General features: G+C 35.5%; 1 protein-coding gene across 4 annotated transcripts in view; it reads left to right on the top strand.

Annotated features, from left to right (window-relative positions):
* The window catches only part of ERCC8 (ERCC excision repair 8, CSA ubiquitin ligase complex subunit), a 59,140-nt gene that overhangs the window by 23,489 nt on the left and 11,631 nt on the right, over nt 1-24,020 (top strand). For 3 of the 4 annotated variants that reach the window (XM_007453226.1, XM_007453227.1, XM_007453228.1), the window contains 5 exons: nt 9,801-9,882; nt 11,310-11,378; nt 12,567-12,633; nt 16,019-16,119; nt 17,649-17,773. In XM_007453226.1, the coding sequence (XP_007453288.1) occupies nt 9,801-9,882; nt 11,310-11,378; nt 12,567-12,633; nt 16,019-16,119; nt 17,649-17,773 (444 nt within the window). The remainder of the gene's footprint in view (nt 1-9,800; nt 9,883-11,309; nt 11,379-12,566; nt 12,634-16,018; nt 16,120-17,648; nt 17,774-24,020) is intronic. The other variant, XM_007453229.1, reaches the window with a different exon arrangement.

Below are 24,020 nucleotides of genomic sequence, written 5' to 3'. Positions count from 1 at the left end.
TGTAGGGAAGAAAATTGGATTCATCTCCTATTGGCCAAAAGACTTAAAGGAAAAGAAAGTTATTAACATTATAGCTTAGTAAAGGTAGACAGTAGATAATAGTTTTTATATTTGATCAAATTTATATTTCTTTCTCATGCTAATTTTTTCCCTGAGCTCTAGTCCCATATGTCTCCACCTGTCTTCAGAACCTCTCTTTTTTTTTTTTCAGAACCTCTCTTACTTAAATGTAGTGTCATCTTCTCAAACTTAACATGTTCCAAACTGAAGTGAACATGATGGCTCCTCACATCCATTTAGTCCTCAAATCTTAGCAGTTCTTCCTTCAAACTCTCAGATTTCCCTTTCCTATTTCCCTCACCATCACTGTACATCTAGACTACTCCTAAAAACTCCTAAGTGGTTTCTCTGCATAATTTTTCTTCCGCATTTCCAACAGCAAGTTTACCCCAGAATTAATCAGAATCAAGCAGTTTCATCCTGTCTCAACACAAAACCTCTAGTGACTCCATTGTCTAAATTCAGCCTGGCATTCTAAGTTCTCCATACCCTCACTTCCCATTTTCTCAACCTTAGCTTCTACCTCTTTTCAACCTAAATGATGTACTGCCACTAAATTGATCTCCTTTTGCCTTCTGAACACATGTTATGTGTTATGTTCCCTGCCTCAGGTCCCCTTCCCTATGAAACTTCTCCCTTCTCTTATTCATCTTATAACTGGAAGTTTATACTCTTTAACCAACATCTTTCTATTTCTCCCACCCCCCAGCCCCGGTAATCAATTTATTCACTGTTTCTATCAGTTTGGCTTTTTAAGATTCCACATGTAAGTCATATTATACAGTATTTGTCCTTCTCTGCCTGACTTCACTTAATATAATGCCCTCAAGGTTTATCCATGGTCACAAATGACAGGATTTCATTCTTTCTCATGGCTGAATAATATTCCTGTGTGTGTGTATGTGTGTGTGTGTTATCTTCTTTATCCCTTTATGCGTTGATGAACACTTAGGTTGTTTCCATGACTTGGCTATTATAAATAATGCTGCAAAAAACATGAGGGTGCAGCTATCTCTTTGAGAGAGACAGTGATTTTATTTCCTTCAGATATATACGCAGAAGTGGGATTGCTGTATCATATGGTTCTATTTTAAATTTTTTGAGGAACCCCATATTGTCTTTCATGATGGCTGCACCAATTTACATTCCCACTACCAGTCACAAGGGTTTCCTTTTCTCCATATCCTCACCAACACTTATCTCTTTTTGATAATAGACATTTTAACAGTTGTGAGGTGATATCTCATTGTGGTTTTGATTTGCATTTTCCTGATGATTAGTGATATTGAACACCTTTTCATGTTCATTTTGGCCATTCTTATATTTTTGGGAAAATGTCTATTCATGTCCTCTGCCCATTTTTTATTTGGATTGTTTGGGTTTTTTGCTACTGAGTTGTATGAGTTCTTTATATATTTTGGATATTAACCCTTTATCATGATTTTCAAATATTTTCTCCCACTCTTTAGGTTGCTTTTTCATATTGTTTATGGTTTCCTTTGCTGTGCAGCAGGTTTTTAATTTGCTGTAGTTCCATTTGTTTAATTTTGCTTTTGTTGCCTTTGATTTTGGTATCAAATCCAAACAGTCTTCACCAAGACCACTTTCAATGTTTTCTTCTAGGAGTTTTATGATTTCAGGTCTTACGTTCAAGTTTTTAGTCCATTCTGAGTTAATTTACGTGCATGGTGTAAGATAGTGGTCCAGTTTCATTCTTTTGCGTATGGTTGTTCAGTTTTCCCAGCATCATTATTGAAGAGACTATCCTTTCCCCATTGTATATTCTTAGTTCCTTTGTCGTAAATTAATTGACCATACATGCCTGGCTTTATTTCTGGACTGCCTTTTCTGGTCCATTGATCTGTGTGTCTGTTTTTATGCCAGTACCATAATGTTTTGATTACTATAGCTTTGTAATGCAGTGGTCCCCCCTTATCCATGTGGGATACATTCCAAGACCCCCACTGAGTGCTTGAAACCATGGATACTATCAAATTACCGTGGTTATAGTATATACCAACCCTGTATATACTATATTTTTTCCTATACTCATGTGTGGGTAGCATATATGATATGAATACACAGAACAAAGGGATGATTCACATCCATGTGGGACAAGCAAACTCTGCTCCTCAGAACAGTGTATTATTTAAAACTTATGAACTATTTACTTTCTGTAATTTTCCATTTAATACTTTCAGACCACAGTTGACCTCAGATAACTGAAACCGAGGAAAGTGAAATACACATAAGAAGGGGACTGCTGTATAGTCTGAAATCAGAAAGTGTGATGCCTCCAGCTTTGTTCTTCTTTCTCAAGACTGTTTTAGCAATTCAGGGTCTTTTGTGGTTCCATACAAATTTTCAGATTATTATTTCCTATTTCTAGAAAAATGCCATTGAGAATTTGGTAGAAATTGCACTGAATTTATAGATTGTTTTGGGTGCTGTGGACATATTAACGTTAATTCTTTCAGTCCACTGGTATGGAATATCTTTTCATTTATTTGTGTCTTCAGCTTCTTTCATCAGTTTCTTATAGTTTTCAATGTACACCTTTTACCTCCCTAGTTAAATTTATTTCTAGGTATTTTATTCTTTATGCTGCAGTTATAAATGAGATTGTTTTCTTAATTTCTCCTTCTGATAGTTCATCATTAGTGTATAGAAATGCAACTGATTTTTTTTAACAGTTTGAATCCTGCAACTTTACTGAATTTGTTTATTCTAACAGTTTTTGGGTGAAGTCTTTAAGGTTTTCTATGTATAATATCATTTCATGGGCAGATAGAGACAGGTTTACTTTTTCCATTCCAGTTTGGATGCCTGTTATTTCTTTTTCTTGCTTAATTGCTCTGGCTAGGACTTCCAGCACTGTGTTGAATAAAAGTGGCAAGGGTGGGCATCCTTCTCTTCTCCCTGATCTTAGAGGAAAAGCTTTCAGCTTTTAACTGTTGAGTATGTTGTTAGCTATGAGCTTGTCATATGTGGCCTTTATTATGTTGAGGTACATTCTCTCGATACCCAGTTTATTGAGGAAAATATTTAATACTTCTTAATATAAGTCAATACTCATTCGTGATTTTTTTTTAATTCCTAACATAGTAGGAATGAACAGGAACTTCCTTAAACTGGCATTTACAGATTACATGATTACAAACATGGAAAATCCAAAGGAAACTTTAGCCAAATTATAATATAAGAAAATTCAGCAAAATTGCTGAATATAAGGTCAGTTGTATCTGAATTCCAGGCACAAAGAATTATAAAATGAAATTTCAAGAGTAATATAGTTTATAATTGCAGCACAAGTCATCATATACCTAGTAAGAAATTGAAAAGTGTACAGGACCACTCAACACTACACAGAAAACTATAGAATATTATTGAGAGAAATTAAGACCTAAATAAATGGTGGGATATGTCACATTCACACTCTCGCTACTTTTATTCAACATAGTTTTGGAAGTCCTAGGCATGGCAATCAGAGAAGAAAAAGAAATAGAAGGAATCCAAATTGGAAAAGAAGAAGTAAAACTGTCACTGTTTGCAGATGACATGATACTATACATTAGAAAATCCTAAAGACACCACCAGAAAACTACTAGAGCTCATCAATGAATTCCAGTAAAGTTGCCAGAAACAAAATTAATATACAGAAACCTGTTGCATTTCTGTACACTAACAATGAATTTTCGGAAAGAGTAATTAAGGAACAATTCCATTTATAATCGCATCAAAAATTAAAATACCTGGGAATAAACTTACTTAAGTTAAAGAACTATACTCAGAAAACTATAAGACACTGATGAAAGAAATTGGAGAACACACAAACAGATGGAAATATATACCGTGTATATGGATTGGAAGAATTAACATTGTTAAAATGAACATACAACCAAAAGCAATCTACAGATTCATTGCAATCCCTGTCAAAATACCGAGGGCATTTTTCACAGAACTAGAACAAATAATTTTAAAATTTGTATGGAAACGTGAAAGACCCTGAATAGCCAAAACAATCTTCAGAAAGAACAGAACTAGATGAATCATGCTTGCTGACTTCAGACTATACTACAAAGCTACAGTAATCAAAACACTATGGTACTGGCATAAAAACAGATACGTAGATCAGTGAAACAGAATGGAGAGCCCAGAAATAAACCCATGCACTTATGGTCAATTAAGCTACAACAAAGGAGGCAAGAGTATACAATGCAGGAAAGACAGTCTTGGCAATTCCCTAGTGATCCAGTGATTAGGACTCTGCACTCTCACTGCCAAGGGCCCAGGTTCAATTCCTGCTCAGGGAACTAAGATCACACAAGCCCCGTGGTATGGCCAAAAAAAGGAAAAGAAAGAAGAGTCTCTTCAATAACTGGTGCTGGGAAAACTGGACAGACACATGTAAAGGAATGAAATTAAAACATTCTCTAACACCATATACAAGAATAAACTCAAAATGGATCAAAGACCTTAATGTAAGGCTGGAAACCATTAAACTAAAAGAAAGCAGAACATTCAGCACATTCTCAATATAAATCATACCAAATTTTTTTTTGCATCTGTCTCCTAAAGCAAAGCAATAAGAGCAAATATAAACAAATAGGACTTAATTAAACTTAAAGCTTTTGCACAACAAAGAAAACCATAAACAAAACAAAAAGACAAACTACAAACTATATCATTTGCAAATGATATAACTGATAAGGGGTTAATATTCACATATGTAGACAATTCATACACCTGAACATCCAAAAAACAAGCCTAATTAAAAGGTGGTTAGAAGACCTGAATAGACATTTTCCCAAAGAAGACATACGCTGGCCAACAGGCACATGAAAAGATGCTCAACATCATTAATCATCAGAGAAATGCAAATTAAAACTACAATGAGATATCACCTCACACCTGTCAGAATGATTATCATCAAAAAGACCACAAATAACAAATGTTGGTGAGGATGTGGAGAAAAGAGAACCCTTGGGTGCTGTTGGTGGGAATGTAAATTGGTGCAGCTACTGAGGAAAACATTATGGAGGTTTCTCAAAAAACTGAAAATAGAACTACCATATGACCCAGCAGTTCCACTCGTGGGTATTTATCTGAAAAAAACAAAAGCACTAATTCAGAATGATACTTGTATCCCAATGTTCATAGCAGCATTATTTATAATTGCCAAGATATGGAAGCAACCCAACTGCCCATCAACAGATGAATGGATAATGGAGATGCGGTGTATACCATGGAATACTACTCAGTCATAAAAAAGAATGAAATTTTGCCATTTGCATCAAATGCATGGACATGGAGGGTATTATACTAAGTGAAATGTCATACAGAGAAAGACAAACACTGTATGATATCACTTATATGTGGAATCTAAAAAGTACAACAAGCTAGTGAATATAACAAAAGAAACAGACTCACAGTTACAGAGAACAAACTAATGGTTACCAAGTGAGGAGAGGAAAGAGGGAGGGGCAAGATAGGCATAGAGGATTAAGAGGTACAAACTACTATGTATAAAATAAGAAAGGTACAAGAATATATATTACAACACAGGAAATATGACAAATATTTTATAATAACCATAAATGGAATGTAGCCTTTAAAAACTGTGAATCACTTTGTTATTGTATATCAACTATACCTCAATTCTAAAAAGAAGAAAGAAAAGAATTAGAAGACTTTAATATTATAAGGATAATGATTTTACCCGGTATGATCTATAGAATCAATGCATTTCTGATCAAAATCTTTGCAGAATTCTTTTGTGGAAATTGACTAGGTAATTCTAATGTATAATATATATGGAAATGCAGAGGGACAAGGCGCTCTTGAAGAAGAATGAAGCTTGAGGACTTCACTACCTGCAACCAAGACTTTACCATAAATTAATTACACTAATCAAGGCAGTGTGATATTGGTACAAGTGAAAACAAACACACACAGGGGAACAGGATAGAGAATCATGAAACACACCCATAGCTGTATAATGATGTGGTTTATGATAAAAATAACACTGCAGTGAATTGGGGAAAAGATAACCTTTTCCATAAATGGTGCTGGATGAACTAAGTATCCATATTTAAAAACTAGTTTTGACCCTTACCTCACACCAAACACAAAAGTCAATTTCAGGTGGATTACAAGTATAAATGTGAAAGATAAAATGATACAGCTTAAAGATGAAAAAAGAAAATGTGTTTGTGGCTTATGACAGTTAAAGACACAAAAACTACAAACCAAAAAGTCAGAGATAGATAAATTGAGCTACATTAGAATTAGGAATCTCTAGTCATCAAAAAACACTATTACAAAAGTGTAAAGGTAAGCCATGGAATGGGATGATATATCTGACATATGCATATGTTTGAAAAAGGACTGATGTACAGATTATATAGTCAACAAAAATTAAAACAGTCCTATAGAAAAATAGGCAAAACACTTGAATAGGCCCTTCAAGAAAGAGGATATCCAAATAGCCAATAAATAAAAGTGTTCAACTTTATTAATTGTGCACCTGGTTGTGTTATTTAAATACATAATGAGATACCTCTCTATACCCTCCAGAATGGCCAAACTTAAAAGAGGTTGATGATAACATCATCACACATTACATATGTTGCTGATGAGATCACAAATTGGTACAGATATTTGGTATTGACTGAAGCCAAATATGTGCATATCCTCTGACCCAGCAGTTACACTTTGGGGTATATAAATGCATGCATATGTGTACTAAAGGATATTTGTAAGAATGTTCATAGCAGCACTGTTGATGATAACCAAAAACTGGAAACAACTCAAATGTCCATTAACAGCCAAATGAAATCTGGCAAATTTTACATCGGAGTACTGTCCTACAATGACAAGGGAACGCTTCTGTATTAACAAAATGTATGAATCTTATATAATATTAGATAAAATAACCAAAAACTAGAGTGCCTAATATATAATTCCCTTTATAGGAGGTTCAAAAATAGACAAAACTAATCTAATGATGATAGAGGCCTGTATGATGGTTGTCTTTCTTGGTGAGATTTGTAAGGGGGGGTTCTAAGGAGCCTTCTGGGGTATTTGCAATGTTTGTAATGTTCTATTTTTCAATACAGGTGGTCATTACTTCGTGAAAATTCACTTTGTGAAAATTAATTGAGCTGTACACTTATGATTTTTGTTTCCTTTTTGTATGTTACACTTCATTTAAAAGTATGGCTTTTAATTTAAATTTTTTAATTTAATTAATTAAAAATTGATAAGCCATACATTTACATTTTCTTTCCTTAACATTGACTTCTATTAAAACTCTGACATCTTGGATTTAAATTTTCTTTAAAACATAAATGTTTTGCTAACTTAAAACAGTATTCCATGAGTTCATAATTCTGTTTGAAATAAAGGTATGACAGTATTTTATTGATTGATTGATTGATTGATTGATTGTACGCAGGCCTCTCACTGTTGTGGCCTCTCCCGTTGTGGGAGCACAGGCTCCGGACGCTCAGGCCCAGCGGCCATGGCTCACAGGCCCAGCCGCTCCACGGCATGTGGGATCCTCCCGGACCGGGGCACGAACCCGTGTCCCCTGCATCAGCAGGCGGACTCTCAACCACTGCACCACCAGGGAAGCCTGACAGTATTTTATTGATAATAAATTTGAAAGCATTCAATAAGAAACAATTGTGCCTCTGCTATGTATAAAGAAAAATAAGGAAGGCAAGATACTGTCCTTTTCTCCATCCTCTACTCCCATCATTAGTTTTTCCTATTAATGTGTATATTAGGTACTTTTCATACCTTCATCTCAGTTTTCCATGAGCATGTTTTAATAGCTTGAGCATATGATGTGGCTTAGAGGAATGTCTTCTCTAGAGTCTTCTCTATTTAACTTTAAGGTGTAGAGCCAAGTGGAGATAATCCAGGAATTGAGCTATACCTAGGTGGAATTTGGGAGTGTGGTCTAAACTGAAAATACAGATTTGTGAGTCACTAGGATATAGGTGGCAGTTGAAGAGAGGAGTCTAAACCTTGAGGAAGATTATAAGGACAGGAGAAGGAACAACAAAGCCTGCAGAAGACAATTAAAAGGCCTAGCTAGAGAGAATAAGAGGGAAATCAGGAGTATGTGATATAATGGAAGCCAGTGGAAGAGATTGTCTTAACGAAGGTAGAATAGTCAGCTGTGTTGAATGCTACTGACAGATTAGGTAAGATAAAGACTACATTTGGTGATAGAAGGTTATCAGTGGTATTGGCAGGGTGGTGAGAGCAGGAGTAGTGGAGATAAAAAATAAGTTCGCAGTGCGTTGAGAAATACATAAGAGATAAGAAATTAGAGACAGCCAAAATTTGGATTTAAAGGGGGAGGAAGAAGATTAATTAGGAGGAATTTGGGTGAAAAGGATTTTGTTTTTTTGTCTTGGGGAGGGGAGTGCTGTTACGATGAAAGAGACTTGAACATGTTTTAGTGCTGATGGGAACGAGCCAGTAGGGAGAGAGCAGTTATACGTACTCGGGAGATAGAGGCAATAATGTATAGGGTGAGATTTCTGACAGTGCTGAAAGTGATCTGAACACAGGTGGGGAAATTAAATAAGAGGAAGGATCATTTTTTTCATGATAACAGGAATGAAGAAGGAAAAAAGATAAGCGGAAGCAAATGTGTTTATAAGTTTGTTGTTAAGACGACAATAATGAAATTCTCATTGAATGGCTCCTATTTTCTCTTTGGAATGAAAGATCAGATCACCTGTAGTGATGAAGTGGCGATTTTTGTGGAGAGTGGAGAAGGTTTGAAATAGCTGCAAATATTGTAGACAACACTATTGAAATTGTAGGACCGGCAGTCAGTACTAAAGCCCAGCTGAGATGAATGATCTTTTACAGTGATACTAGTCTTCTCTATTATAAGATTTTCTTCACCTGGATAGGGCAGAGGTCAACTAACTGCAGCCCATAGGCCAAGTCTAGGCTCTGGGCCAAGGCTTCTCATGGACTCTTTTTGTAAAAAAAAAAAAAAAAAAAAAAAAAAAAGGTGTTACTGTAACACAGACATGCTCATTTATTGTCTGTGGCCACTTTGACACTACAGTGACAGAAATGAGTAGTTGGTTCTCAAAGCCTGCAATCTGACCCTTTACAGAAGAAGTTTGCTGACCTCTGGTGTAGTTAAACCTGGATATAGGTACACGGAAGGCAGACATTTGGAGTCAGGTTGAGGTCTTGACAAATGCAATGATAACATCAAAGATACTGGCAGTTGAAGCATTGAAACTTGGAATCCAAGCTGAAGAAGGAAAAGAAGTGAAGAAAGGAACTGATAGGACTTATGGGCTTTATTGGGGTGTCTTGTAGGTAGCTGGGCAGGGGGGAGCTGAAATGATGTAAAATTTGGTCGTATATAACTGAAATAGGTGATTTCAAAGGAGATGCAGTTCTAGGTGATGAGAATGTCCTGGGTGTGGTAGCTGAGGTTGTATGGCACTGAGAGGCAGAGTACTGGCTAGATCATCTGTGTAGATGCTGAAATCCCTCAGAATGGAGCGGAAGGGAAGATGGTGAACCAAGTGGTTGTCTTGTCTTGATCTTTGGGATTTATTAGAGAAAAATAAATAAATTGCTAACAGTCAATTAAACAAATTGCTAACAGTGTGAAAATAAGTAAATAGAAAATTTGTTGCTTTTGTGATTGTAATTAGAACTTACACTTATTTTAAATGTCTTTTGATTATCAGATTGCAGATGTATTTAATTTTGAAGAAACAGTTTATAGTCATCATATGTCTCCAGTTGCCACCAAGCACTGTTTGGTAGCAGGTTTGTACATATGTTGTTTTTTAACATATTGAAAACTTTCTCCCTTTTAATATCTAGTTAGTTTTGATATAAACATTTTAACCCTGATGAAGATCACAATTCTTTAAAAAAAAAAAAGTGTGTATTACTCTTTGTATTCAGTTTTACGGATATTGTATAAGTTGGGCACCGTGCTAGGTTTCAAAGTGGCTAGGATTCAAAGATTAAGAAAGCACATTTTTGTTCCCTTAAGAGTTACTTTTTTTTTATTTTTAACATCTTTATTGGAGTATAATTGCTTTACAATGGGGTGTTAGTTTCTGCTTTATAACAAAGTGAATCAGCTATACATATATCCCAATATCTCCTCCCTCTTGCGTCTCCCTCCCACCCTCCCTATCCCACCTCTCTAGGTGGTCACAAAGCACGGAGCTGATCTCCCTGTGCTATGCAGCTGCTTCCCACTAGCTATTTTACATTTGGTAGTGTATATAAGTCCATGCCACTCTCTCACTTCGTCCCAGCTTACCCTTCCCATCCCCATGTCCTCAAGTCCATTCTCTACATCTGTGTCTTTATTCCTGTCCTGCCCTTACGTTCTTCAGAACCTTTTTTTTTCTTTTTTTTAGATTACATATATATGTATTAACATAGGGTATTTGTTTCTCTCTTTCTGACTTACTTCACTCTGTATGACAGACTCTAGGTCCATCCGCCTCACTACAAATAACTCAATTTCGTTTCTTTTTATGGCTAATATTCCATTGTATATATGTGCCACATCTTCTTTATCCATTCATCTGTCGATGGACACTTAGGTTGCTTCCATGTCCTGACAATTGTAAATAGAGCTGCAATGAACATTGTGGTACATGAAAGAGGTAATTTTAAGCCACCAAAGTTTCAAAGATTTTACGTGAATAAAATTTGGCAGCTTTTTCATTTTGACACAGTAAAACAAGGAAATGATTTCCTTTTCTCTAGAATGTGTAATTCAAATTGAACATCCATTTTTATGAAAGCACCTGCAACAACAATTTTCATGTGTGAAGAAGAAAAAATGTTTTTCTGGTATCAGGTATCAGGTCCCTGTGATATTATTTCTGTGGCACTTCATTCATCTCACCTCCGGACATCAGTCAGCTGCTTCATCTTTAAAGAGTTTGGGCACTAACTTGTCTTTGAGGTCCACTCAGTCTGTGTCCAGAGTTTCTGTGAATCTGTTACTAGTGATTAGAAGTATATCATTACCATGGAAAAGCTAAGCTATTAAAATGAAATGAATTTTTCTAGTTATAAACATTAATAACTATTTAAAGTACATTATTAACATACATTTTTATATTTCTGCATGGATACAGTGAGTATGTCATGACTCATAAGGTAGTTTCTTGTTTCCTTTTATAGTAAAATTATCTTAAACTATTTTTTTTGTTTTGTTTTTACAGTTGGTACTAGAGGGCCCAAAGTACAACTTTGTGACTTAAAGTCTGGATCCTGTTCCCACATTCTACAGGGTATTTGAAACAACAACTACTTTCAGTAAACCATTCAACAAAATGAAACATTATTAACAATGTATTCTTTATAAGTGACATGACTGATGTATTTTGTGCTAGTTGTTAGAAGTCAGCAGGGAATTAAAGATCCTTTTGTGCATTATTGTTATAAAACTAAACTATTGAGGAGACATTTTTATGTACAGTAGCCACAGGGGAAGCTCAAAGAATATAGAAAGTCTAACTCAAAAACCATGTGTTATTTCTACATTGAAAAAAAATGAACTACTTATGAAACTTACATCAGTACATTTGTCTCCATGAGCATTTTTTAATATTGTTCTGGCTGAGTAAACATTCTTAATATTTAGGTGCTTCTTTTCTCAATAAAAATATTTTAGAAAAAGGTATTGAAATAATACTTCAGTAAAGTTTTACTAGCTTAAATTATTTTTGCTACTTTTTTATTAGTATTAGATCATCTAATTCTAAACAGTGAAAAAATAGGATGTAATTCAGATATACTATTTTTATTCATCTCTGAGAAACACATAATAAATATATCAGGAAAACTTGGTGAGATGGATAACATTTGTTTTACATTATCATGAATTTCTATGAATATAAGCTAGGTAGAAAATATATGATTTGAATAGTTTAGTTAGGTAGAAGTGAATTAAAATGCTGAAATCACTTATCCTATGAACTTATCACTTGTGCTTTCTAGATAAAAATTTTTATATAAATGCCTTTTACAATCATGAATTAAAATAATTTTTTTCTGTTATAACTTTCTGAAAACTTAGAGAACATTTTTATTCTTTAGAATGTTTATCTTGTATGGTGGTTTGTTGCAGGGATTTTGTTGTAGAGATAAGTAAGTAAGCCTGAGCTATATCACTTATTAATGGATAGACTTGCTAGGCTAACACCTGTATTTAAAAAGACAGACTCACTTGCTCTGAATGTTTTTTCCAAAGCAAACCCAGACCTTTTATAATAAAATAGCATTGTGAGAAATGCCCCATAGACTTCACATTAATATTTAAATATAGATTATTATAAATGTGAAAAAAATCATGATTGTATCAATTTATTTTTAAGATTTAGTCTATGCTTTCTTCATAATCCGACAAAATTAATTGCACTGTATCTTTTGATTTTTTTCAAATATTTTGCAAGTCATTTTATACAGTTGTTTTGTAGGTCACAGACAAGAAATATTGGCAGTTTCCTGGTCACCGCGTTATGAGTATATCTTGGCAACTGCAAGGTAAAATGCAAATTTTTTGGTTTTGAAGTTAATAATTAATGATAAGCATTTTGGAAAGACTGTTTTTATGTTAGATGCATATTTAGTTGCTAAGTAGGTCCTGGAAAATAAGATAATTGAGTTACAGATTTTAATTCATATCACCAAAAGAAATCTTCCTTTGCATCATAATCTTAATCCTGACTATCTATCTTGAAGGTGCTCACTTTGTAAAACAGAGAAAACAACAGAATCTATGTAGCAATGCAAATCTACTAGTACTACCCATGAAACAACTGTGTTGTGTCATTTTTGCTTACAAAAGTATAACACTGTCAATTTAAGAATAGTAGCATTTTAATTCATTTTCTTTAACCCAAAATTATTTTGAATCTGATTCAGCATGTTCATCCACTCATTGATTCAGTTTACTAATATTTAATGACTCCTATCATGTGCCAAGCATTGTGCTAGGGACACAGAGGTAACACAGGTGTAGTCCTTTCAAGAAGGTAATAGTCTAATGAGGGGGTATAGTCAGAAAAATCAGTGATTTCAGAACATCCTGAAAAATGCTTTAATAGAGATATGTCTCTGGTAGGTATAATATGGGAAAAAAGAACAAGAGCACTTAACTCTTTCTTTCTTTTTTTTTTTTTTAATTGGGGTATAGTTGTTTTACAGTGTTGTGTTAAAAGCACTTAACTCTTGAGGATCAAGGGGGTTGGGCGTTTTGTTTGCTGAAAGGAAGAGTCTTACATATTTAAATGCTGACGGAAAAGTATCGCTGGAGAGAAATAAGTGAAGATAAGAAATGAAGGGGTGACTTCCCCAGTGGTGGAATGGCTAAGAATCTGCCTGCCAACGCAGGGGACACAGGTTTGAGCCCTGGTCTCGGAAGATCTCACATGCTGCAGAGCAACTAAGCCCATGCTCCACAGCTACTGAGCCTGCACTCTAGAGCCCATGAGCCACAATTCCTGAAGCCCGCGAGCCACAATTCCTGAAGCCCACACGCCACAACTACTGAAACCCGTGCACGCTAGGGCCCACGTGCCGCAACTGCTGAGTCTGCATGCCGCAACTACTGAAGCCCGTGTGCCTAGAGCCTGTGGAGCCCCCAGGCCCCCCATCAGCGGAGGGCGGGGAGCCACAATTCCTGAAGCCCACACGCCACAACTACTGAAACCCGTGCACGCTAGGGCCCACGTGCCGCAACTGCTGAGTCTGCATGCCGCAACTACTGAAGCCCGTGTGCCTAGAGCCTGTGCTCCACAGCAAGAGAAGCCACCACAATGAGAAGCCCATGCACCATAACGAAGAGTAGACCCTGCCCGCTGCATCTAGAGAAAGCCCACGTGCAGCAGAAAGGACCCTACGCAGTCATAAATAAATAAATAAACTAATTTTTTTTTTTAAAAAAAAAGGAAGAAATGGAGGGAATAATTGGTACATCAGGACCTTGACTAGACAAGAGAGGGTAATATCAAGGGTCCCAATAGAAGGGGACACTGATTTGACACATGAAGGGCATTATGAGACTAAATGGAAGAAGGAAAAAGGCATGAATGCAATTAAATTTGTGACTTTGGCAGAGCAGCTCAAGAAATGTGAACCCAGTGGCCTCTTGTTTTTTAGTGAGTAGAACTTGATGTCATCTATTGAAAATACTGGAATGGGATGCAATTTTCAGGGAAGGTAGTTAAAGATTTAGAATAACAGTTTTAATGAATGGAAGAGGGAACTGATTAAGGGCACATAGGATTGCTGGTCAGTATTTTGTGCTCTATCGAAGGTGTAGCCCACAGCTGTACTAATCCACAGAAATCAAAATATTGAATGACACAGACTTAACAATTGTCTAAAAATCGTTCAAGTCACAGGTATAAGGAAGGAAATAAAATCGCCAAAAGGCTTATAGGAAGGATCAAGGACCTAATGAGATAGAAGCATGAGTGTTGATAAGAACATTTAAAAACTGAAGGGACAGGAAGTAGTAATCAAATTTTGATATAGACATTTTAATAAAACTTTTTGCAGAAGAATTATTACAAAAACTACTTTTATTAGTCTTATAAAGAAATGTCTCAATATTTGTAAAGCAGCCAGCCCTTCCTCTCTGTCAGTTTATTCCTCAAAGAAGCTTCTGTTAGTAGTTTGCAGAATGTGACATTGAAATTTATAATTTCTGAAGTAGAACAAAGCCTAGAATGTAGCCATAACAAGGCCGGCCAAAGAGGTGTGAAGGTGAGGAGCTAGGCACTGCTTGTGGGTGCATGCTAGAGTGGATTTACATTGTTTGTTTCTAATTTGGTTTTCTTCAAATCAGGAGGGAAACTGAGGCTTTCAATTCTCAGAGTACCCCAGGAATTTGAATCAGTACCAGAATGGGCCTAGTAATCAATGTTAGGAGTCAGTTATGTGCATATCTAATCTGTTTCAGAAGAGACTTAAGTCCTCAGACTCCTCCCATTGCAGACCTATCCCCCAGCTGGAAAGAAAGAAAACCAAATTGAGAATGGGAAATGCTAACTTTTTGCCGACTATTCTAATTGGCTACGTTTGATGGTGATCTGTGAAAATAATCAAAGTTATGGGAAGAGATAAACCCTGTATAGATATTTTTTTAAAGGTTTATAAATGAGAAATAAGCTTATAAAATGCAGTGTAATACTCTAAAATTACCTGGATAAACCCAACAGGTTAGAATATTATTGAGGGCTTTGTGAGGATATGATAGCATCAGTTGAACTGATTTATATTTTCTTTAGTAGTAGTTTAGAAGCTGAAATTGATATGTGATCATGGTTTTACCTTTTTTCATTTCACTTGAAATAAAATGAAAATAAGTGTCGAATTTCTAGGAGATATTAAATTTATTTCTTGTATATCTGGCAAAGATTGATTTGAGTACAGGAAACCAAATAAAAATATTTTGTCCTTATGATTCACCTTATTCTTAATTTTTTTCATAAAAAAAGAAAAACCATATTCCTACCAAATGGATTCTTAAGCAAAGTGAAATTAGTTCACTGCTTGATTATTTAGGCAACATTTGAATAACAAACAGTAGAACAGATATAGTAACAAATTTGCCAAGGAACAAAGCTCTAAGCCTGTCTCGTCTTTGGAGAGGACGATGCTCATGTCATTAAAAACAACAGAAGAAACAGCAGAATTCCATCCTTGTGATTTACTTTTTTTTTTTTTCTATTTTTTCACTTCTTTGTGCTACTATTGACTATTGAATATTTGCTGGAAAGGCAAAAGTACAGCCATCCAAATGTACAAATACATTTGTGCTAATATACTGAGACCTCTGTATGCCATAATACTGGAAAGGTGGGTGAGGAGTACAGTTATTATCCTAGCTATACACGTTAATGTAACATTTATGTCTTCTCAGTGCTGACAGTAAAGCAAAATTATGGGATGTGAGGAGAGCATCAGGATGTTTGATTACTCTTGATCAGCATAATGGGAAAAAGTCACAAGCAGTTGAATCAGGTAATGAAAAACACATTAATATAGAAATATGGCATTGATAGTATTTTTATATTGAAATTTTTGAATTGAAACCAAATAATAAATGTATGTTGACAAATTGTAGATTTTATTTTTTTTAAAAAAGGCATTCACAACAAATCAGTTTCTAAATTTACATCAACTAAATTATGGTTGTCTTTTTTTTTTACTAAGGATTCCAGTGAGCTTTTTTTCTTTTTAAAATTTTTTTTTTAATTTTTAACATCTTTATTGGAGTATAATTGCTTTACAATGGTGTGTTAGTTTCTTCTTTATAACAAAGTGAATAAGCTATACATACATCCCCATATCTCCTCCCTCTTGCGTCTCTCTCTCACCCTCCCTACTCCACCCCTCTAGGTGGTCACAAAGCACCAAGGTGATCTCCCTGTGCTATGCGGCTGCTTCCCACTAGCTATCTATTTTACATTTGGTAGTATATATAAGTTATGGTTGTCTTTCTTTAAGATACAAGTAAGGGGACTTCCCTGGTGGCCCAGTGGGTAAGAGTCTGTGCTCACAATGCCGGGGGCCCAGGTTTGATCCCTGGTCAGGGAACTAGATCCTGCATCTGTGTGGGGTGGCCTTTAAAAAAAAAAAAAAAAAAAAAGAAAGAAACTAAAAGATACAAGTAAGTATGGCATTTCTTCTGCCCCTGAATTTTTGAATGTAGAAACTTTTCTGGATTAACTTGTTATTTTATTTTTTTCCTCACATGAGGCCAACTAATACAAATTCAGTGCCATTTAGGAAGTTACAGTAAATTAAAGAAATGGTAATATTTTGTGTCCATTTTGTCACAAAATTTGCAAGTTGTGTTTAATTTGAGTCCACTGCAATCCAGGTAACAAAGTACCTCGATTGCATTTTTATAATAGAATTTAATTTCTGTGTAAGTTAAAATTCTGATTCAGAATTAAATTTGGACCAGAAATACATTAGGTTGAACTATATAAAACCTATGATTGTTTTAATAATCTTTTAAATTAAATTAATCAGGTTATTGAGAATTATGCTTTCTCAAACATGTTCATTTTAAAAGTAATATAAATTTTGATTGAGACTATAACACTTCTTTAAGTGGCAAATACTAGTATTATTGATTTTTTTTCTTTTTTTTTTGGTATTATTGATTTTTAATAGTCCATGGAATGATTTTTAGATTGCAAATGGAAATAATATATAAGAAGTTTAATTTTCAATTTAAAATTTTAGTGGTAAGTTTATGCAGTTAATTGAGTTTGATAGCACAGCTTACTCTCTGAAGAAAAATTATATTTGGCAGGATTTTCTCCCTTTGCTTTTCCTATTTTCCTCTGCTTTTATGGTTCTAATTTATATAGCTTATGTTCAAGTAATCCAAAGGGATGATTCGTTTTAAATATAATCAACTTATATTTAGATAATTCAGATAGTTTTCCTTTAATATGTTTAAATAACTATATCATCAAGCATTAAGTGTGTGTTGAATTTATAAGAACAGATAAACTGAATTGTGTTTTTCATTGCAGCAAACACTGCTCATAATGGGAAAGTTAATGGCTTATGTTTTACAAGTGATGGGCTTCACCTCCTCACTGTCGGTACAGATAATCGAATGAGGCTCTGGAATAGTTCCAATGGAGAAAACACACTAGTAAGACATTTTACGTACCTTGAATGTTTTGGATCTACATTAAAGAAATGAATCTGTGACTTAACACTTGGTGTTTTTCTGTAGATTTGACTTTGTTTCTTTACTCTGAATCACAGCTTTCTTTATATAATATTTTTCCATTATGTGAACTAGTAATTCTCAACTCAGGACAACCCGCCCCACCTTACCCCACCACATTCTCCCCACTTAGTGTAGAATCATTGCTCTGCTGAGCCACTGTGTATAATGGGAGCGTGCCATCTCTGTTAAGTATATTGTAGAAGAATAAAAGATTGAGAACAACTGATATAAGTTAAAGCTATAAAGTTAGTCAAATTTTATACTATATCTGACTTGTAAACAAAATCCAAAATGAGGGACTTCCCTGGTGGCGCAGTGGTTAAGAATCCACCTGCCAATGCAGGGGACACGGGTTCGATCCCTGGTCTAGGAAGATCCCACATGCCACAGAGTAACTAAGCCCGTGTGCCACAGCTACTGAGCCTGTGCTCTAGAACCTGCGCGCCACAACTACTGAGCCTGCATACTGCAACTACTGAAGCCCGCATGCCTAGAGCCCATGCTCCGCAACAAGAGACGCCACTGCAGTGAGAAGCCCGTGCACCACAATGAAGAGTAGCCCCCACTCAGTGCAACTAAGAAAGCCCACACGCAGCAATGAAGACCCAACGCAGCCATCCATAAATAAATAAATAAATAAAAATCCCAAATGAAATGTTATAGTACGAAAACATATGGTAATTGGAATAGATGTGTTCTAAAAGTGCTAGATTCTTTTTTTTTTTAATTGAAGTATAGTTGATTTACAGTATTGTGTTACTTTCAGGTGTACAGCAAAGTGATTCATTTATACATATATATATGTATATATCTTTTTTTTTCGATTCTCTTCCTTTATAGGTTATTACAAGATACTGAGTATTGTTTCCTGGCTATACAATAAATCCTTGTTGTTTATACATTTTATATATGGTAATGTGTATCTGTTAATACCATACAACTAATTTATCCCCTCACCTTCCCCTTAGGTAACCATGGGTTTGTTTTCTATGTCTGTGAGTCTGTTTCTGTTTTGTAAATAAGTTCATTTGTACTAGTTTTTAGATTCTGCCTATAAATGATATCATATAATACTTGTCTTTCTCTGACTCACTTCACTTAGTATGATAATCTCTAGGTCCATCCATGTTGCTGCAAATGGCATTATTTCATTCTTTTTTATGGCTGAGTAATATTCCACTGTATATATATACTACATCTTCTTTATCCATTCATCTGTTGATGGACATTTAGGTTGCTTCTGTGTCTTGGCTACTGTAAATAGTGCCACCATGAACATTGGGTTGCATGTTGCTTTTCTTTTTTTAATTCTAATTTTTTTTTAATTTTTATTTATTTTATTTTTGGCTGCGTTGGCCCTTCATTGCTGCGTGGTCTTTCTCTAGTTGCAGCAAGCCGGGGCTACTCTTCGTTGCGGTGTGTGGGCTTCATGTTGCAGTGGCTTCTCTTGTTGTGGAGCATGGGCTCTAGGCACACAGGCTTCAGTAGTTGCAGCATGCAGGCTCAGTAGTTGTAGCTCACAGGCTCTAGAGCGCAGGCTCCATAGATGTGGCACACAGGCTTAGTTGCTCCACAGCATGTAGGATCTTCCTGGCCAGAGCTCAAACCCATGTCCCCTGCATTAGCAGGCAGATTCTTAACCACTGCGCCACCAGGGAAGCCCTCATGTATCTTTTCTAATTAGAGTTTTCATCTTTTCCCATTATATGCCCAGGAGTGGGATTGCTGGATCATATGGTAACTCTATTTTCAGTTTTTTAAGGAACCTCCATACTGTTTTCCATAGTGGCTGCACCAATTTACATTTCCACCAACAGTGTGGAAGGGTTCCCTTTTCTCCACACCTTCTCCATACAAGTGCTAGATTTTTATGTGGTAATTAATTTTTAGTCTTTTTAAAAATTTATGTTATAGTCCTTACCAGATGTACCTCTGGTTTAGTCACTTTCAGAGTAAGCTACCAAAAGTTTATAATTTGGCAATAATACTAACAACTAATATTTATTGAGAGCTTATGTGCCAGTTACCACGCTAATAAAAATTAACATTTAATATATGTGCCAGAGTATACATGGTGTTGTTTAATCACCACATCAACACTATGAAGGTTGTTACTCTATTAACACCCATTTTACACATGAGGAAAATAAGACATAAAATTAGGTAACTTGCCTGAATTTACATAGCTAGAAAGCAACAGAGTTTGACTCTAGATTCTACTCTTACCATAATGCTGATTATACCCAGACCCCTTAAAGCATTTATTAACTACCTTAAGGTTCATATTAATCATATTCCTTTCTTTAATTATCCTTTCTAGCTAATTCTCTCTTAGATATTCTAAGTATCACTTTTATTATTAAAAACTAACTTTAAGGTCAGAATTGTTTGTGCCAGATTACTTTAGGGTTTGCTAATCCCTCTTATTCTTTATGAAATGCTTCTCCATCATGTCTCAGGCTAAAAACTCAGGCATTACAAATTTTAATTTAGAATCTCCCACTCATTATATTGTACCATGTCCCTAATCAGGTCACACCTTCCTTTTTTCTCATTTTATTCATTTGTTTAATAAGAATTTATTGAGTACTTCCTATTTTCCAGGCAGTATTATACAGGAATAGACAAAACATAGAAAAGTTCTATCCTTATGGAGCTTACGTTCCAGGGAGAGAAAGAAAGACATCCATCAATGAATGAATGGATGGATGGATGAATGGGTAAAATATATATTCGGTGCAGTAAGTACTATAAAGAAAAGCAAAGCAAGGAAGGGAGCATAGAAAATATTAAGAAGCTGGAGTTGATGTTTTACCTAGGGCAGTCAGGCTAGGTCTGACTCAGAAGATGGCATTTGGCCTTAAGGAAATGAAGGAGTGAGCCATCCAACATCTGGGAGGGAGAGCATTCCAGGAAGAGGAAGGAAGAAAGTACAAAGACCCTGAGGCAGGAGCATGCTTGGAATACCCAAGGAGCATGTATGTGGCTCTTGTGTTAGACTAGAGTAAGCAAAGGGGAGAGTAATAGGAGATAAGCAACAGAAGGAACAGGATACCAGAGCTTACAGGCTTGTAGCCCTTGGTAAGGGCTTTGGCTTTTTCTATGTGTGAGATAGGAAGCCACTCAAGGCTTTTGAGTGGAGAAGTGACAGGGTCATTTTGGAAAAGTAGGTTACATGTGCATCAAAGGTGAATGTGATAGAAATAAATGGTATTGAGTACATACATAAATTGTTAATGTGATTTTATTCCATTTTTCTCTCCATCTTGAAGGTGGTGATACTCATATACTCTATGGATTTTTGCTAGTAAGCCCATATTTTGAATAGTGTGTTTAGAATGGATAATACATTTTAAAAAGGACTTGATCAAAGGAAAAGTCATTCATGCAAAAATACTAAAGTGGCCCAGAAACTCACCTACAAAGAACACTTAAAGGTATTGGGACATTGATCCCAGAAAAAGTAACTCTCAGGGGAAGCACACTGTATTCAAACACTTAAAGTGCTGTCAGACAGAATAGTAAGCAAATTTCAGCCCTGCCATTTAGTAATTTGTGTAGTAGGCAATTTATTTAAGGTGAGATCATGAAGGACTATGGTCAGAGTTTCAGTGTCTCCATCTTGTAAATCAGGATTATTAGGTACCTAAACAGTAATTGTAAGGGCAAAATGGAAGTATGTTAAGAGTAGTACTGTACCTGCTAAATAATAGGCATATCATAAATGATAACTATTTTTATTGTATGGTGTTGCCTTATTGGTAGTACCCTTATAATTTAAGAAAAGTGTATAAGTACATGCTTCCAATATATGTATAATTATTTATAAATTATACACACGTACTGTTGTGAGTCTATATATTTTATTAAGGCTTAATTTCTTATTTTTTAGTTAAAAATGAATAGAAATTCTCATATTTTCCCCTCATACCTTAATGGATCATCTTACAGACTCTTTGAGGTGCCAACTGCACTCTGGAAACCATTCCCTTTGAGTACAGAAAACTCTACCTACAGGGAAAATTCAGAGACAGCTTTTGGCACAGCAACAAAATTTTAAAATAGCTATTCTGGTGTTTACTGTTTCAGTTATTGGTATTATCATTCACCCAGTCACCAATGGCTAGAAAGTGGGAGTCTATCCTTTATTCTTCCCTTCCCTTATCCCAGCTATTAAATCATTTACAAGTCCTCTTAATTGTTTCTTCATAATTTATTTCTTAGCTCTCTTCCCTTCCAGCCTCACTTTGGGCCCTCATGGTCTCTCTCTTTAATTACTCTAACGTCCGTCTAACTTTTCCCAAACTCATCTCCCAGTGAAAGTGTTTCCCCAGTAAACTTTCAGGTTATGAAAACTGAATATTTTTGCCTGTTGTGCACAAGGCCTTCATAAGCTGTCCCTTCTAACTCACTAGCTTTATATCTTGCCACTTCCCCATTTTTTTCCTTGTCCTTAGCCATACTGAGCTACTTAAAGGGCTTTAAATATACGCTCTCTCACCCTTCCGTTCTTTGTGTCAACTGCTGCCTTTGCTTTAGAATACCATCTTCTCCTTCCTGTCGTAGCTGCTTCTCAGCTTTCAAGATTCATTTCAGGCACAATCTCTTTTTAACTCCTCTAGTCTAGCTTACCTGCTTCCAGAGTACCCAGTGCTCACTTGTATTACAGTAGACTGTGATCATCACTTAGTGGAACTAAAGAAAAATAATTTACCACAGTGTGGCACAGTGCTTTTTGATTAGTATAGTCTAGATTTCAGTTTCTGATTCTGTCACTTACTAGCCAAGAGACCTTGATCAAAATACTTAACCTTTCTAAGTGTTTTCTTTTTGTTTAATAATGCTACCTATTTCATAGTATTGTTTTGCATATTATATGAAATAATGCATGTAAAATATTTAACACATTGTCTGATACTTACAGCAAATGTTAACACTTAGTAAACATTACCTGCCATTATTATTAATTATGCTGATAGTTGTTTGACAGTGAAATGGGCTGCCTTATGACGAAATCTCGGCATCACTGTAGGTATTTATTCAGTGACTAGATATATATATTTCCTGGGACAATAAAAGGGATTCATAAGATAGGGAACTGTGTTTGCCATCATCCTATCCCACATCTATGAAATTTTCCTCCCCTATCAGAATCTTTTCAAAGACTGTACATACCACCTTTAAGACATCATAACCAAAAGTAACCTGTTCTTCAATACTTTCATAATATATAGCATGATATTTGTCACATACTGCTTTTTATGGTGTTTATAGTCATAAAATGGGGAGCTTAGATAATCACCTAGCACAGTGTGTGACACTAAGCACTTAGTAATTAGTAGATCTCTCCTTTCCTTCACCTGTTACTAGAACTTCATTCCATAGGCATTGAAAAGATATTGATACTTTTAAGCCCACAGGTGATTTGATCACAGCAGTGATTTACCAAGATTAATAGGACAGTAAGTTGCAAGATGGATTGCAGGGGGAATGCCTAAGGACAAAGACAAAAGTTAATTAGCTAGTTCAGTATTTATACCTCATTGAACACTTTCCAGTTCACATTTGGGAAGGAATGTGGTATAGTGGAAAGAAAATAGGTTTTGTACGTAGGTGTTCTGATGTGTGAATAAGACCATCACATTCTAGGAGTTCATAATTTTTCCAGGAGGAGCAGAGAATTGCTAGTTGAGATTTGTGTTTTTCCTCCACCCCACCTCCCCACCCCACAGTGTTATTCTACAAATTGTTGTGCATGGAGGATCAAAAGACAAAAATGAGGGAATGTTATTCTTTTAAATATATAGGAATTAATAAATCTAAGGACTCACTGAATACTTCTATATCCTAAGTGTTTTCTTATGCATTGTTTCATTTTTTAAAAAATATTTATTTATTTATTTGCTTGCACTGGGTCTTAGTTGCGGCCGGCGGACTCCTTAGTTGTGGCATGCAAACTCTTAGTTGCCGCATGCCTGTGGGATCTAGTTCCCTGACCAGGGATTGAACCCGGGTCCCCTGCATTGAAAGTGTGGAGTCTTAACCACTGCGCCACCAGGCAAGTCCCTGCATTATTTCATTTTATTTTTCACAATGACTCTGGTAAAATGTTATTTCTCCTTTTTTTTTTTTTTTTTTTTTTTTTGTTTTTTTTTTTTTTTACGCG

This window comes from Lipotes vexillifer, unplaced genomic scaffold (assembly GCF_000442215.2).
Source record: "Lipotes vexillifer unplaced genomic scaffold, Lipotes_vexillifer_v1.1 scaffold366, whole genome shotgun sequence".
NCBI lineage: Eukaryota > Metazoa > Chordata > Mammalia > Artiodactyla > Lipotidae > Lipotes > Lipotes vexillifer.
Note: the sequence above shows the minus strand (reverse complement) of the source record. Positions and strands in the feature narration are given on the sequence as shown.